The 18,170-nt window shown below is 38.8% G+C and overlaps 1 protein-coding gene across 1 annotated transcript in view; it reads right to left on the bottom strand.

Annotated features, from left to right (window-relative positions):
• Positions 1–18,170, bottom strand: part of LOC126161613 (NFX1-type zinc finger-containing protein 1-like) — a 392,892-nt gene that overhangs the window by 24,030 nt on the left and 350,692 nt on the right. Inside the window, exon 15 of the mRNA XM_049917568.1 lies at positions 10,926–11,200. Within this exon, the coding sequence (XP_049773525.1) occupies positions 10,926–11,200 (275 nt within the window). The remainder of the gene's footprint in view (positions 1–10,925; positions 11,201–18,170) is intronic.

The following is an 18,170-nucleotide window of genomic DNA, read 5'->3' as shown; positions in this document are numbered from 1 at the left end:
GGCAAGAAACAAAATTGAACACAAACTCCCGCAATACAATTGGAAACAAATATGGGGAAACGTCTCGGAAAATGTGTTGCATAAACATGCGATGGAGACATGGTACAAAATAATCAACAGAACGGTACCAACCAACCAAAGACTGGCGGAGATAAAACTCGTTGCAAGTGACAAGTGTGATGTATGTGCCATGACCGACACACTTGAGCACCGATTCACCAGCGGGAATGCCACCAACATATGGAAGTGTGCCAGCAGATGGTGGCCCACATCAACAGAACGACACTGGGAAACATCACAGTGGAAGCAATCACCGCCCCAGACTGCAACCCATTTCCATGACCCAAGCGACTGGCGACTCTCTGGATGCTCGTCATGACGGCACATGCCATCGTAGCGAGGAGGCAGACCGACCAGCTGGCCTTCCTGATGGACCTCTGGGAGGCGAACAAGACAGCCCAGCAACACAGGCACTACCACGAGAACTTCCGAAACTTCCTGCAGATTCCACTGCAGACACAGCAATCGCCAGAGTCCTCCCCAGCCTGTGACCCTCGGCACTGCCACCAGCCACCTCATCACACTCACCACAAGAAGAAAATGTGCAGTGTTAGTGAATAAGTGCAACAGAAAAGACAAAGTGCTTTCTCCTCTCACCTTAAATAGTGAAGTATAGTAGTCTAAAATGTTTCTTCTTAGTGAAATCAGTGATACAAAGTGCTTCTCACCAAACATCTGTCATGCTCGCAGCCAGTGTCAAAAGTATGCCCAGTATTTTTTTTTTTTTTTTTGCATGATTTCCTTTACTATGTGCCCTATAAAATTTTTATTGTTTATTCACACTTTCCTCTCTGCTTCTCTTATATAATATGACATAATTTTTCTTTCTTCTTCAATTTATGAATAATCTGTAGTATATGTAAAAAAGTTTTCTTCCACCTCTGCTCCACCTATCATGCTGATGTACAGTGCAAACTAGAGGAAGAGATCATACCAGAATGCGCAACGTCCCTGTGGCATAACAAGTGCATGACATACAAAAATATGAACTCAACATCAATGTGTCGATGCTACATATAAATTATTATGCCTGTCCTGCAATGCTTTACAAGGAGAGAAAAAAAAGAAACAAACAAACAAAGACAACAAATGGCCATGTAAAAGGGTTCAAGGAACAACAATTGTTTCAACAATTAGGTTGCAGGAGGACACTGACAAGAGGTGCAGTGATTTCCATAACAATGAAAAATACACCTTTGGACTCTTTATTGAAGACCACTTCTTGCAAATTTATGAAATAGTGTAGCCGAAGGCCCTGCAACTCCAGAATTAGAAGAGCTCTGATGCTCTGTCATCGGCCTTGCGCCAGCAAATTCAAGAGGAGGATGCTGAGGCACAGTTTGAGAATGGGGAAATCCTAACTGACGACATCATTGCTGAGGAGGAAGATGCTAATGTTCAATTTGACTTGTAGTAAAGACCAAAGAAGTCAAGGCAGTATCTGTTTATGTGAGATTCCATTACATATTTTTTAAATTAATTGTAATTTGCATTTATTAATTATACATTTAGTTTTCAAGAAATATTATTCTGTTAGATATAAAGGGAATTCTTATAAAATATACATTGTATATAACAAAAACCATGTCGTTATATAAGAGTGTTTCAGAAGGAATTTTCCATCTTTACAATTTATAATGGTTGGTTGTTAATACACACTGAAGAGCCAAAGAAACTTGTACACCTGCCTAATATCATGTAGGGTCCCCACGAGCACGCAGAAGTGCTGCAACAGGACATGGCACGGACTCTACTAATGTCTGAAGTAGTGCTGGGGGGAATTGATACCATGAATTCTGCAGGGCTGTCCATAAATCTGTAAGAGTAAGAGGCGGTGGAGAACTCTTCTGATAACCAGCCACAGTAGCAGCAGTAACCGATCTAACAACTGTGCCAGACACTTGTTGTCTTATATAGGCTTTGTGGACCGCAGTGCTTTATTCTGCCTGTTTACATAGCTCTTTACTTTAATAGACATTTATATACCAGTTTGTTTGTTGCTTCTGTGTATAACGCAAAGGCAAACAACAAAATTCAAAGTTGATTTTCATAAGTTCCAACCCTGACTTCAATGCACTTTTCAGTTCACTGGACAACACCATGGGTAGCACTTCTGAGACTGCCTAGCTGTTTTTCCAAGAGAACCCCGCTATTCAAAATGTGAATAATCAATTACACACTTGGAGTTGACTACTTCTTTGTAGACTTGGTCATTCCTTTTAAGCTCTATATATCTGGAAGTAAGTGGTGGAAAAATACATTTAACCAGTGCTAAATGTAAGAAACTAAATGGTCTATAAGAAAGGGCAAGCCCTTTATGTTGTAAGACACAAGGGAAAAAGTAATAAAGAAAAAACTGAAATAAGTGCTAACATTTCACAGTTTTTGGTCTTCCCCCAAAGTTAGCAAAGAGTTCTGGAGGTCAAAATCTTGGATTTTACACTACAAACCACGTACGTGCAACACATAAAAGTCCACAAAATTTGCCCCTTTGTGATGACCAATGTACCTGCTAACTTGACTATCTTGTTCACATGCCTATCAACAGCTCATCATCAACTTTATTGTGTCACATTTATTACTCTCAGTATTTTTAGTCCACCATGGACTTCCCATATTACACTGATGGAGAAATAACTGCAACACTAAGGAGCTGTTGTGCGATATAAACAAAAGTTGGTAGGTGTGTTCCTACACCTGAAAGATTACAGCTATTCAAATTTTGCACCAGTTCCACAAGAGTAGCACTACTAGTGCCACTGTGAGGCTGCAAATCAGGTTCATTTTAAATACACACTGTAATAGTTGTGGGTGTTCGTTACCTTTGAGATTGGACATTGTGAGTTGATATTAGTCAAGAATGCCTGTAAGATGAAAAAGGTGTCATTATCAACAGCTCCCTGAATTTAAATGAGGTCATGTAACTGGGCTATGGGAAGCTATATATTCCTTTGGCGATACTGCAGAAAGACCTGGCAGGAATGTAGCAACTGTATATGATTGTCGCAAGAAGACCGGACTCTGGACAACCACACGGCACTACTGATAGGGAAGACCATCGTGTTTGGCATATGGCTCTGATGCACTGTACTGCATCGGCAGCAGCAATTTGAGCAGTAGTTGCCACCACAGTTAAACAACAAACTGTTACAAATCAATTACTTCAAGGACAGCTCCGAGACAGACACCACGTAGCGTGCATTCCACTGACCCCAAACCACTGCCATTTACCACTTCAGTAGTGTCAAGCGAGAGCTCATTGGAGGTCGGAGGTCAGGGCAGAGGTCTATTGAGTTTTCTGATAAAAGCTAGTTCTGTCTCAATGCCAGCGATGGCCGTGTGTTGGTTAGGAGGAGACCAGCTGAGGCGCTACAGTCAACCCGTCTGTGTGCTAGACACATTGGAACTATATCTGGACTTACGGTCTGAGGCACAATTTTGCAGGAGCACTCTTATGCTTACCCCATGCATCCTGACTGCAAATTTGTATGTCAATCTGGTGATTCAAACTGTAGTGCTGCCATTCATGAACAGCATTCCAGGGGGTGTTTTCCAACAGGATAAAACTCACCCACATCTGCTTGTAATGTAAAATCTCTACAGAGTGTCAATGGGTTGCCACGACCTACTGTAGTGCTTCGAGAATTTCCGTGTAAATTCCAGAACCACTCATCCTTCTACTGTCTCAAACACACGATATTTTAAAAATAAGTGTGAGAGAACGTACATTCTGCGTGACACATGTTTGTGTGTGTGCAGGCTGGAAAGGAGTCACGATCACAAGGTAGATGTGACGGTCAAATGGCATCCACAAGTGTTTGCCACTCGCGCCACGGAAATTGTATTAGAAGAGCAAGAAGTAACCATGTAGTATTCCTTGCTATTTTAGTGTCTGTGATTATTGTTAAAGAAAAATGAACAATTGATTATAGACATTTAATTGAACTTCATGTGTTGGACTTGCTAGAAGTAAGACATGTTCATAATTATGTGGTCGCAAAAACTACACTAAAAAATGTATTTAATCGAATCTAATGTTAGACGAATTGGTTGGCTTGCAAACATTCAAATATTTATGTGAGAAGTGGTGAATTTGTTCTTTGTGGAAGTTGAAATATACCAAGGTTAAACTATAAGTATTCTGTGAGTATCCACTTATTACAAGAGTGGAGAGACAGGGTGTATACAGGGACAAGGAAAAAAAATTCCCGGATTATTCCCGGATTTCTCCCGGATATCCCGTTTAAAAAATATGCTTTTTCCCGGGCGACCCACTGTCACTTAGCACAGAAAAAGTTCTCTCGGAACTGTAAAACTTATCAATCCCTTGAATGGTTAACGTTTTATATAATCGCATAGAACTTCCCGGAAAAAAAAAGAAAAGCCGGAGCAGAGAAGTTTTGGAAAGACCTTTGATTTGCAGCAACATATACGCTGCATATTTTCGTATTACGAAAGTATAAATTCGAATTGCACCAAACACAGCTTGTTAGTTTCCGGAGCGTTGCAACCGAGATTGTGATGTCCTTTTGTAAGCGAGTCATATCTCAAGCCACGAGATCTCGCCAGCCGATGACAGCAGCTATTCAGAGCATAGGGCACGTGTTATAGTCAGCCACTAGCAAGATTACTGGTTACATAGTGCGAACACACAAGAGGAAAAGTTAACGGTTTACATTAATGTACACAGTACCGTATATCTACAAGAAAAGCTAAGCTTTCACGTGTAATATTGGTCTTTTTTTGGTGTGATATACTTTAAGATACATCACACAAATGTGCCAGTAAATTCAAATTCAAATTCAAATTCAAATTCGAAATTCTTGAAGTGGCTGGTCCTCAAACTGTTCAGTTTCGAACGCTCTGTGATTTAGATATCCATCCCACTTTCACACACGTAACATAATTCATCTAGCGTAAAAAGAAATTTACTTTGAAAGTAACGCTTTTCTAACCACCGTTCGCAATACTGTTAGTTATAGGTTCGATTTACCAGTTGCCAGAGAGCGCCAAAAACGAATTATTGTGCGTGTGCAACTGCAGTGGTGTAGGAAGCCCGCATGTTCGTGTGTACAAAGCACTAAGAGAGCTTACACTACACCATAAAAGAAACAGGGCATCAGAGGATACTCCAAAACGCATCAAAATTTCGTGAATCATACTAAAATGCATAATTCGGCTTGAAGTGCACATTGGTTTTTTCCAGATTCACAATGAAGTAGGTCCCATCTGATATTAAGCTTTTCAGTGTGGTTTTTGGGATGTAAATTTTCTTGGAGTACCAGTACTCTACGATCTCTTGTTTGGTTCTTTATTATGGCATAATGCCATACATGGCAGAAGATGATAACGTGCACTTGAAATTCACCTAACAGTTGGAAGTACCCAAAATTGTTAAATGAAACACTTCGTTTCAAATAAAATGATTGCCTCAGCGGAATTTCTTTAGCAAACTTGTAAAAATAACTTCATTCTTCTGCAAGGCGATTAATGCTTAGTGCTACTAACTTGGAAAGAAAATAAAATCAGAAACTGAAATTAATAATATATTTTTGCCCTCTGTAATTATGTGAATGCATTTTAATTCACTTGATAGCTCCCAGCCACAGAAATCCGTTTTGTTTTCATTTGACATGGGAGCTGTACACGAAGAGAAGCAGCGAAATCACTTAACGTAAACACGGGTCACGTGCAGACTAACCCCCTCCCCACTACAACTCGAACAACTCTGTGCAAGCGTGAATCTGGCAGCTATGGCGCGCGAGAAAAATTTTTCTCTTTTGCATCTGGCTGCTTGCTACTGCTACCGACACAGCTAACAGCCAAACTTCAAGTAGCGGGAGAAAGTACTGCTTATACGCGAGTCAAATGCGCATGCGCAACACACCGCTGGCAATTGGTCAAACGAACTTAATGTGAACAGTTGTGACGTCATGCTCATAGCAAGCAGTTTATTGTTACGAAGAATTACAGTCTGCGCCCTACGGCCTTTGACATATTTTTGCTATTTGCAAACGCTTGTGCATGCACGGTTTTTTGTTGTTGTAAATTGCACATTTCCTTTGACACTAAGTTTTATTTTTTTCCCCTCTCGTTTATATTTTATTGCTGCAGTATCATTCTCCAGTAGCAGGATACAATAACATTCTTTGCTAGAGAATCAATTCTGCAGCCAAAATTAAAAAAATTTAACTGAAAGCTAAAACAATGAAAAATTTCCGGAATTCCGAAAAATTCCCGGGTTTTTCCCGGTTTTCTCCCGGATGAAAAAATTCCCGGGTTTCTCCCGGAATTCCCGGTTGTCCCGGGTCGTATACACCCTGAGAGATAGAGTCAGATAAATTCCCGTAACCAGCATTATTCTTCGGAGAAGGAGGTTTTGGAAATAGACGTAGCCACCTATCCAGAGAAGAAGATCGGCTGTGCATATCAAGTAAGTCAACTGATGTGAGAGAGGTGTGAATTTTGCATGCAATCCAATTTCGCATCACACTCCAGGTCGTCTAAAGCGTTAGACTGCTTGATTGACAAATCTGCCTCCAATCATCCATGTATGGGACATCATCAGACGACAACTCCAGCGACATCCACAATGTGTATTAATTGTACTTGTATTGACCTACCAGGTACACCATGCATGGAATTCAATCCCACAAACTGACAGCCGGCACCTGTACAGCTCAATGCATGCACGTTTGCTAGCTTGCAGTCCACATTCTGGCAGTTACATCTGTTATTAATATAGCAGAATTTCACATTTGCAAAGGCTCATCTTGCACCTACATTAACCTGCGATCTTGCAATGTTACTAACTTGAACATGTTACCCAGGCAAATGTATTCCAAAAATTTCATTACTCTATATGAATTATTTTTTGATGTTGTGATTTCTTTTCCATCAGTGTATATACATTTTTTCTTCTGTAAATTATGGAGAATCAAGAATGTATCCAGTTATCATTAGGATAGTCATCAAAACAGGCCTTCTGTGATCACAAGGATTTGTACTTTTGTAAACAGGAAATTCAAAACATGACTTTAGCCAAAATATGATTGGCAGATTTCTTCCCTATTACATTTGATGAAAGCACTGATGTTTTTTAAACTGAGTAGTGTAGTTTGTTTTCTACTATCTCTGTGAAGGAATTTGTAGGGGGAATTTCCTTACATTTTGTAATTCTCATGTGATTTGTCATGAAGATAATAATGAGGAGTATCATCTACGTGTAATTGCTGTAGTATGTACAGTCGAAGATCTCCATCCTAACATTTAACTCTTATCTGAAGAAAAGTGACAAGTGACAATTGCTCAGCTATTACCCTGATTCAAAAGATCTGTTGAAGAGGATTTACAAGCAGATCATTATACAAAACATAGCACCTTTAGTAACCATTTAGTCTTTGATGGTCACTGTTTATTGTAATACATCAGCAACAACAAGAAATGTTGTAGCATTCACTAATACTTCCACAAAAAGACGTAATGTCTTTAAAGAAGTACTTGGCAGAATACCAGTGCAGAAAATCTGTTACACACACTGGGCACCATGACAACTAACTGAAACTTCAAATCCATACTTTGCTGAAAGTATGCAAAGGCCTCTACAATTTTATTGGGATGTGACAGAACAACTGTATCTGAAACCCACTGCCTTCTGGCAGACTTTACATTCCCTTGAATTCTTTATCTCTGCTGCATGCTTGGGTGGTATCCTAGAATTCTTTATCTCTGCTGTGTGCTTGGGTGTGTACTAGATAAGGTGTTAACTACACTAACCAAGTTTTCTTCTCCATTTCTCTTCAAAACGAAAGAAGCAATGGATGCAATGAAAGATGCCTGCAAACATCATAAAGAAAGAAAGAGAAGATGGGAATTCCAACTTTTAGCAGACATTCTTTTAAACTCATGAGCTCATCAAATAACTGGATGTGAAAATGATAGTACCACACTTGTATCTTCACAGCAGACTAAGATATTAACAAGCTACTCTCTGCACTAAGAATACTTTCAAAGATCTTTGTAAATTCCCCTGTTAGAGACTGACGTGTCTGATTTGAAGGAAAGACCTTCCTCAGATGTAAATGATCTTTTCAATTTAAGGACTAGCCTACTGCATAAATTTGCAGTAAAAAATATCTTTTATGAGAAGCAATGGACGTATGCAAGCAGTTTATGGATATCTTTACTAGGGAAGGAATTTAAAGTCTGCGTGCCTGGATAGAAGCTCCATGTTGAAGTTGCTAGTAAAATTCCTGAATCTGTCCTTGATTTCATAGATATCTGTGATACTGAACTGTATTCCTGCATTATCATTCTTATAGAAGAGTTGCTGGTCTTACTGTACTGCATAGCCACTGGTGTACTGAGCTCAATATTGACATAGTTATTAACATTTTTGCAAAGATCAACTGAGACAACATGAGTTTGCTCCATGTGATAAGAAATTACAATAATTTTTAAATATTTCATTATCATCATCATATTACTTATCACAATCTATTACATTAAAATAAATATTGTGTATCCACTTCTTGTGTCCTCCTCTAGTCTAGCCAAGGATTTGTCTGAAGTGGAGCCAGTTATTGGAGCATCCTCTATGACCTGTCAACCATTAGCCACGAACATCAAGTCAGCAATTTACCCAGCCACTGGACAGTAGTTAACAGTGTTAAATTGGATCACCAATATCAAAGGAAGTTGGGACAGCTGAAAATTTTTCCATTCAGTGGAATGCACTTGCTCCTTCCACACAACTTCATCCTGAAGATGTTAGGTTGCTCACCATTCCCAAATTTTTAAAATATTTTTTCACTGTTTTACTCCACTGGATATTTCTTATTTTTTCCATAAAAGACATTATATGCTGATACTCAGTATTTAATATGCTATAAGATCTGTTTAACAAAGTTTGCTGACAGTACAAAGGACTATAGTGGTGTGTCATAATGAATAACTCAAATTTGTGAATTACTTGTGAACACAGGAAGTAATCATGAAAGTGTACAGCATCAATTGGAACTTGTTTCCCATATTTTGTAATTTGGTTCGTGAGAATAGGATGTTGATACGCCAGTCATTTAGCTTGTAGGATGATTTTGGAGAAAAAATTCAGAGTGCTTTTAGGATGAGATTTTCACTCTGCAGTGGAGTGTGTGCTGATATGAAACTTCGTGACAGATTAAAACTGTGTGCCGGACAGAGACACGAACTTGGGACCTTCGCCTTCCATGGGCAAGTGCTCTACCATCCGAGCTACCCAAGCATGGCTCACACCCTATCCTCACAGCTTTACTTCTGCCAGTACCTGATCTCCTAACTTCCAAACTTCACAGAAGCTCTTCTGTGAACCTTGCAGAACTAGCACTCCTGGAAGAAAGGATATTGTGGAGACATGGCTTAACCACAGCCTGAGGCATGTTTCCAGAATGAGATTTTCACTCTGCAGCGGAGAGTGTGCTGATACAAAAATTCCTGACAGATTCTGGGAACATCCCCCAGGCTGTGGCTAAGCCACATCTTCGCAACATCTTTTCGTCCAGGAGTGCTAGTTCTGCATGTTTCGCAGAAGAGCTTCTGTGAAGTTTGGAAGGTAGGAGACGAGGTACTGGCAGAACTGAAGCTGTGAGGACAGGTTGTGAGACGTGCTTCAGTAGCTCATTTGGTAGAGCACTTGCCCACGAAAGGCAAAGGTCCCGAGTCTGAGTCTCGGTCCGGCACACAGTTTTAATCTGTCACGAAGTTTCACAAAGTGCTTTTATTTGGACTATTCAGCATTGCAGACCAGCAGATTATGTGCATACGGCAATAAAAATTGTCAAGATAGATGGAATCAATACTTGCTTTGTTTCTACCTTTACCACATATAGCAAGCAATTTCACACAAAACTGAAAGAATTACAAACCCTTCTGCAGTACCTATCTTCAAGCTACATTCATACTATTTTCAAGAACCAGTACTAATACTACTTTCTGATTTTTCATATCATGCCCAAGCTTCTGAATTATAGCAATATCTCTCTGTAGTTCATAGTTAGCAAGGGAATAAAACATTCTCCAACAGTGACTACTTGTTACGTCAGGAATTAACCACGTTGTTCTCTCAGAAGGGAGCAGAATATGTACTGCTGTGTCACGTATTTTGAATTATCTGACTATTCAGAAAGGAACAGATGATCTAACCAGCAGCCTGCTTATCTCTAGGAGAAGCTAATAGTAGTAGAACTGATGAAAACACACAAAAGCAGATAACATCATTTCTAACTTTTGGAACTACTGCCTTTCTTTTTTTCTTCTTTTTTCAGTACAGAAAAGGAATATGGTTGAGAAGGGGAATATTTTTCACCCTTTCTTCACAGAAGATCGATCTCTATTACATTGGATTATTAGAAACCTGCGGGGGGGGGGGGGGGGGGGGGGGGAAGAGAGAGAGAGAGAGAGAGGGGGGTATCTTTTAATATTATTACCATATACTGTTAACCACTATTGCTTACACAAGCCTTTTGCAAAAAAGACAGAAGGAAGGAAGAATAGGGTCTGACATCACTTGGACAATGACGTTGTTAGAGATGGGGTACAAGCTTGGACTGGGGAAGGACAGAAAAGAGAATTGGTCATGTCCTTTCCAAAGCAACCATCCTGGTCTTTTCTTGAGTAATTTAGGACAACAACAGGAAACCAACACCTCGGTGTTCAGACAGTGACGTGAACCTGTGTCTTTTTGGATGCAAATAAAGTATCGTACAAGTGAGCCACCATTTCTCTTTCAAGGATTAGTTGGGAAAAAGAACAGGAATTGACAGTAATGAAATACAAAAAGACCCACAGATGTTAAAATAAATCACTGCTGTCAACATTACAATACTTACTTTTTACACTGTATGGGAGGACAATTTTTTTCACTGCAGCAGCCAGCTGTATCTTCTTTGCAACATTTTCTCTAGGATTACCAAACACCCTTTCCTTTATATTACTGATGTCCATATATGACTTTTTCAAATAATTTAAGAACCGTAAGGTTCTCTTTATTGGTGTTTTGCAGAGGGGACAGCTTTTCAGACATATTTCATCATCTTTTTGTTTCAACCACTTGTCCAGTGCCTTAGATTCAATTGTGTGTTTGCAGTCTTCTAGGTAGACAAATCTGCAATAATGAAACATAGCTAACACCACTCATAAGAATTCAGACAAAAAAATAAAAAATTAAAAAAGTGTACTTGGGTCAGCTGCACTGGTAATTCTGACATGATTTAAAATGTATAAACTTCTTACCAATGGGAAAACAACTCATGAAATTTGTTTTAAATGGATCTTCAATTGTTTATTGCCTACAAAAATTTATATTGCATTGTAATTCTTGTAAAAAAGAATGACTTTATTTAAAAATTAACAATTTTGATAGCAGAAAATATTCCTTTGTGCACCTTTAGCCATAGCTTGCTCCAGTGTCACAGGTTTACGATGGCAGGGAACACAGAACTATACTACAAACAGGAAAATCCCCATTCCTTGAAGAAGTTCTCTAAAAAATGGCTCTGAGCACTATGAGACTCAACTTCTGAGGTCATTTGTCCCCTAGAACTTAGAACTAATTAACCTAACTAACCTAAGGACATCACACACATCCATGCCCGAGGCAGGATTCAAACCTGCGACCGTAGTGGTCTCGCGGTTCCAGACTGCAGCGCCTAGAACTGCACGACCACTGCGGCCGGCTTGAAGAAGTTCTGCTCTTGTTTTGTCCTAACATCTGTTCAGGCAGACACTGAAGTTTGTCTTCATTTCATTCCATGGTATTGTCATGAAAATGCCTCCATTGTTCATAAATATCCTGATCAGCATTTTTTTTAATGAATCTACTTTAGGAAAAGATTATGCTTGCAGTCACTCTACACTCATGGAACCGGTACTGAATATTGAGAGCATCAGCATGACTTGTGTATAATTTCATTCGTTTTTAGGGTTTCACACCTCAGTCGGTAAAAACAGAACTCTAATAGGATCACTTTGTCCATCTGTCTGTCCATTTGTTAAGGCCCAAGTATGTATCAAGTTGAAATTTGTCGTACACTAAGGATTACACAGTGTAACAATGAAAATGTAAATCAAATGAAAACAGCAAAGTCCTATCAATTCTAATGTGCTGATCGCGAATATCACAAAGGCAATTCAAAATCAGCTCTAATTTTCATTTTACACTGTTTCATTACAATGACATAATTATACACGGATTTTTATGTTACGTTTAAAATCAATTATTATAATGGTTTGTCAAAGTCATAATAACAATGGATTACACTATTGTCCCTGGTCTTAATTGTATGCAATATTTTGGATATAAACAATTTGATACCAATTTTAGTGCTATTTTTGTCTCCTCTTCTTCAACTTCAGTGACCGTATTAATGCATGTAATAATTTTTGCACATTTGTTTCCAGATTAACTACCAGTTGTTCAAGTTGACTGCTACTGAAGTGGACAAAAATGCCACGAGTTTTTATTAACAGTGTTGACACATTTTGCTATGTGTGTGAAGAAGTGACATTTGCTTCACAAAAACAGCAAATAACTGCACTGATTAAAAAAAGCTTACAGTTGTTATTTTGGGTGCAAAATAGGTGATCAGGATAAACCCTGGGCTCCACATGTGATCTGCAACACTTGTGCCAGCAATCTCAGGAATTGGATGCATGGGAAAGGACGTTCAATGCCCTTTGCAGTGCCCATGATCTGGCGTGAGCCGACTAACTACGTCAGTGACTGCTACTTTTGTATGGTTCCTCCTATCAAGAAGGGAATATCTAAGAAGAAGAAGTGGACAGTGATCTATCCTAACATTCCATCCACCGTAAGTCCAGTTCTACATGGGGAAGGATTGCCAATACCTGAACCACCGACAGAGTATGAGATTACTTCTGATGGGGATTCTGAATGTCCTGAACCATGTACATCACAAGATCCAGAGTTTCTTCCAAACATATCATCATCAGATGATCCACAAAAATTGTCTCAAAATGAGTTAAGCAATCTCATTAGAGATTTGGAGCTCTCTGAAGCTAAGGCTGAGATTTTAGCATCAAGATTGCAGCAGCACCGTTTTCTGGGAAGCAATATAAATGTTTCATTCTACCGCAGAACAGAGAAACAATTCACTCCTTTTTTTAACATGGAAGATAGTCTCGTGGCATGTGTAGACATATATGGTGTAATGAAGGCTCTCAGAATTAATTACAACCCTAATGAGACTGATTCGTCAAAGTTGAGCTTAAAAGCAGTGCTTTTACATATTGGCAATGAGCTTCCTTCTATTCCAGTTGCGCATAGTGTGCATATGAAAGAGTCATACCAAAACATGAAAATTTTACTAGAAGCCATAAAGTATAATGACCCTCAATGGCAGATTTGTGGTGACTTGAAAGTGGTTGCACTGCTAAAAGGTATGCAGTTAGAGTATACTAAATATTGCTGCTTTCTCTGTGAATGGGATAGCTGAACTCGTGCATCTCATTGCAGTAAACGTGAATGGCCCTCCAGAAAATCTCTTCAACCAGGTATAAAGAACATTAAGAGTGAACCTCCAGTAGACCCTAAATAGATTCTGCTCTCACCCTTACACATCAAATTGGTCTCATGAAAACTTTGTTAAGGGAATGAACAAATATGGTGACGTGTTTAAGTACTTAAGGCAAAAATTCCCTTACTTAAGTGATGTCAAAGTAAAGGAAGGCATCTTTGTAGGCCCACAGATTAGAGAGCTTTTTGGAGACCATACTTTTGATGGAATCATACAAGGTGATGAGAAGTATGCATGGGGATGTTTTAAGACAGTCTGTTCACAGTGCTTAGGGAACAAACGAGCAATAAATTACAAGGAGATTGTAGATAACATGTTGTCATACGAAAAACTTGGTTTGAATGTGTCACTGAAAATGCATTTCTTACATAGTCATCTTGATTTCTTCCCCAAAGATTGTGGTGCAGTAAGTGATGAATATGGGGAGCGATTTCAGTGAGGTATTGCCACATTTGAGAAGAGGTATGCTGGAAAGTGGAGCCCTACTATTTGAGCAGATTACTGCTGGACTGTCATTAGGAATGTTCCTGAGTATGTGTATGAAAGTCAAGCCAAGCAAAAACAGTCATCTTCTGAATTTATCTTGAACAAAATATGTAATGGTATATACTGTACATATGGACATTTGTATCCCTTTATATACATTTGTGACCAGTTAATTTACACATTTTCTTTTGTGCTTTACATAGTTCTGGTACAAAGTAGACTTACAAAGTATTTTCATTCATGTAATATTATCTTCATTTTTTCTTAATATTTTACTTTTGTACTTCCAGAATGGCCTGCATAACACATAACATAATTTATCCACTTAAAATTTGTTATGCTGAATCTTGGAACATGAATGTATATTTAGTTAGTGAGTTTCCTCTCCAACCTCAACTCCTTTGGTTCCATTAGTTAGTGAGTTATTTATACAAAAATGTAGATTACTTTTTTTAAAAAAGATAGAGCTAAACATTTATGAAGATTATGATTTTGTATCATTTTATACTTAAAAAAAACATAACTAACTCAAAATCATGCAATTTACACACTTTCACTTCAAATTTGTTGTTCAATTTTATGGTTCTTTTGTAGCATAAAAAAATTTAAACTTCTGAGTGAATGCAATCAAAAGATACGACCATTCATGTCACATATTTTGATACTCCAAACTCAGTCACCAAAAACTATAGGGTACGTCACACTGACCTGCAACCATGAAATTTGGGAAGAAGCAAGATTTCACAGTAAAAGTAAAGGAATCAAATAGAAGCAGGTTTAATATAATAGTGTTCCTGATTACACTTCTTGTGTACTGTACCGTTTAAACTGCTATGTAAGTATGTTGCTCGTATTTTGCTAGATTTTTGCTCGCGTCTGTGATATTTGATGGTGTAAATGATTCTATATTTATTTTTTACTGAAAGTCATCAGTTTTTTAAAATATAATATAACTGGATAGCCAACAAAGTCTACTCACCAAGTGGATCACAACAAAACACATAATAGTTAATGAAATGTGCATGTTTTCGGAGTCAGTGGTTACTCCTCCTGGTGGAAGGGATGACTGGGAAAGAAGAGGGATGAAAGAGAAAGACTGCCGAAATTTAGGAACTCTGAAGAATTATGGAGACTTACCAAACGGGACGAGACGGAAAGACTGATTGTTGGGGACTGCACTCGACGACATTTGTAAACCTGAGAGCGTATACGTAGTGTGGCTCATCAACAATTATTATTTAGTTAACGAGTTTGATGCTTCATTAGCATCATCTTCATTCAAGCCACAATGCAAGAAATGAATGGAGACATCCAAACATTGGTGCACATAGAACAGATACCACATACACTGAACTGGATACTGTGGACTTCTCTATTTACTTGATGTCTACACTCCAAATGCATGACAGTAGTTGTAAGTCATAGGTCAGGAGTCTGGGGGGTGAGGGGAAGGTGCTGGTTGAGGTGACGTTCAGTTGCAGACAGATGTACATGGGCAATGTTGCTGTAGAGGGAGATGGCATCAATGGTGACAAGCAAAGTGTGTCATGGGGAGGAATGGGCCAGAATTTCAGACATTTTAGGAAATGGTTGGAGTCTTTAATCGGAGGGGAGTCTTTGTGCTATAGGTTGCAGGTGTTGATCAAATAGGTTGCATGTGTTGATCAACTTAGGAAGATCTATGTTCAGTAGATGCTATGAAGCCAGCGGCTACAGGATGGCTAGAGTGATTGAGGTCGTGGGTCTTAGGAAGAAGATAAAAGTTGGGAGAGTGCGGTTTTGATGGGACAAGAAGTTCTGTTGATTGAGGTGTTAATCCTTGTGAGGAGCCTGAGGTTTAAAGGAGGAACTGTAGGTCAGTTTGTATCACAGCAACAGGATCTTGATAGTAGATGCTGTGCACAGAGGTTTCAGACAGCTGACGTAGCTCCTCGCTTACGTACTCCCGTCGATCAAATACCACACTGCTAGATTCCTTGTGTGGCAGGGGAATAATGATGGAGTCATCACTTTTTAGGCAATGAAGAGTTAGGAGTTCTGCAGGGACAGGTTAGGGTCAAGTTATAGGGACATGGGAAAGAGTTGTGAAGCAACGTTGAATATTAGGAATTCTTGGAAGGCTTGTGAAGGGTGATTTCGAGGTAGCAATGTTGGATCAAGTTGGGATCATTGTAGGAACTGTTCAAGGAAGGATGCAATGGCAGGTTTGCTGTTGGGACGGTTTTAGGATTGGAGTACAAAGTGATATTTCCAGTTAACATTGCACATGAAAGAAAATTGGTCCTTCATCAAAACAGCATGATTACATGCAGATTTAGAGCCGAAAGTGAAACCCTGGATAATACAAATAATTGGGGAGGTGAGAGTGCCTTAGATAAGAGGCTGAGAACACTATTTTCAACCTCTAAGCTCTCAAGTTTACAAGTCTCATCTGGTGCAGTTCCCAACAATGTCTTTCCTTCTCAGCTCGTCTGGTGCATTTTCTATGAACTGGAATTCTGGCCATCATTTCCATAATTCTTCTCATTTCTTAAACATCACCAGTCACTTTCCTTCACCCCTCTTCCTTTCCCTTCAACCCACCGAGAGGAAGAGATACTGACTGTGAAAGCTTGCAAGTTCCATTAACTTTTGTGTGTTTTCTCTACCACTGCTTGGTGAGTCAATTTTTTATCTATCTATCTGGTTTCATCATAGGGTGCGAATGGAAAATTCTATGTCAGCAGCTTTTGACATAATTTGCATTCAACTTTATTAATCTTGTCATGGCGTGAATATGTAATTCTCCTTTGAATATGACGTAGCTTCTTGCCACTGTTTATGCTGAGTAATCTTACTCTTCGCCCAAACATGCCTTGAAAGGTCCAGCGATACCAACCAACCACTGTGTCATTCTTAACTGACAGGCATCATTGGCTACAGACATGGAGGGGCATTTTGTCAGCGCACTACTCTCGCGGCCATCATCACTGGAGCCACTACTTCTCAATCAAGTAACTTCTCAGCCCTTGAGGGCTGAGTGCACCCCATGCTTGCCAACAGCGCTTGTCAGACCCAGACAGTGACTAATCCAAGTGCTAGCCAAGCATGACAGTGCTTAACTTTTGTGTTACCATATCGGTGAGGCCGTTGGCCTTAAACTAGTTATTATGCAATTTACTATTATGTAGCAAAAATATTTTAGGTATAAGTTGTAATGGGACACCTTCCTAAAACATTACCTTTTTTATGTATAGAAATACCCAATACCAAAAAGTACTTTCAAATTTTGTACAGGTTAAAATTATCTCAGCTGTTTCACTAAAAAAATTACATATGATTTTGCATACAATGTATTATATTTCAGGCTAAAAAGTATAAAAAGAAATTAATTTGTCACAATCGATATGTACAGCTAGAATTACTCTTCTTTTAGAAATATTTGAAATTACGAAATATTTGGCATACTTAAAATTCATATTATTAATTGCACAATACAGCCAACAATGAGAAAATGAAGATAAGTAAAATCTTATGCCTCTCGAAACTTTTTTTGAAGAGACTGGAAAATTTAATGCTGATGTGTGGGAGGGTAAGATTACAATGTGCACATTTGTACATGGGATTATATGGTTTAGCATGAAATTAATCCCACAGTCGTTAATGCTACTGTATTTAGTGAACGCTATTTATACAGGATTAACTAGTACATTCAATGATGGATGAGACTGGTGTATTATCCGCTTTGAAATTTTCATTGGAATGGAAGGACTGTTCTAGTGCGTTGATTTCTGCTACAGTTTATGTACCTATTAACATCATGTGAACACATTTACATTAGTACTGTTTCATTTTTACCATTTGTAAGGAAGATAATCTATTTGGATTTACATCAGTCAGCTGCATTCCCTTACGTTATATTGAGCTTTCATTCTAGTTAAAAAGTGTTTTTTACTGCCTTACATACCAAATCAGTAATTATGTAAATTGATGGAGGAGAGGGGACAAAGGAAAGGAAATGAAGGGACTACTGATATCAGCTGCATCAGGACTGTGCGCGCCATCAGCAGTGAT

This window comes from Schistocerca cancellata, chromosome 2 (genome assembly GCF_023864275.1).
Source record: "Schistocerca cancellata isolate TAMUIC-IGC-003103 chromosome 2, iqSchCanc2.1, whole genome shotgun sequence".
Lineage (NCBI taxonomy): Eukaryota > Metazoa > Arthropoda > Insecta > Orthoptera > Acrididae > Schistocerca > Schistocerca cancellata.
The sequence above is the reverse complement of the archived record's forward strand: the minus strand, read 5'-3'. Positions and strand labels throughout refer to the sequence as shown.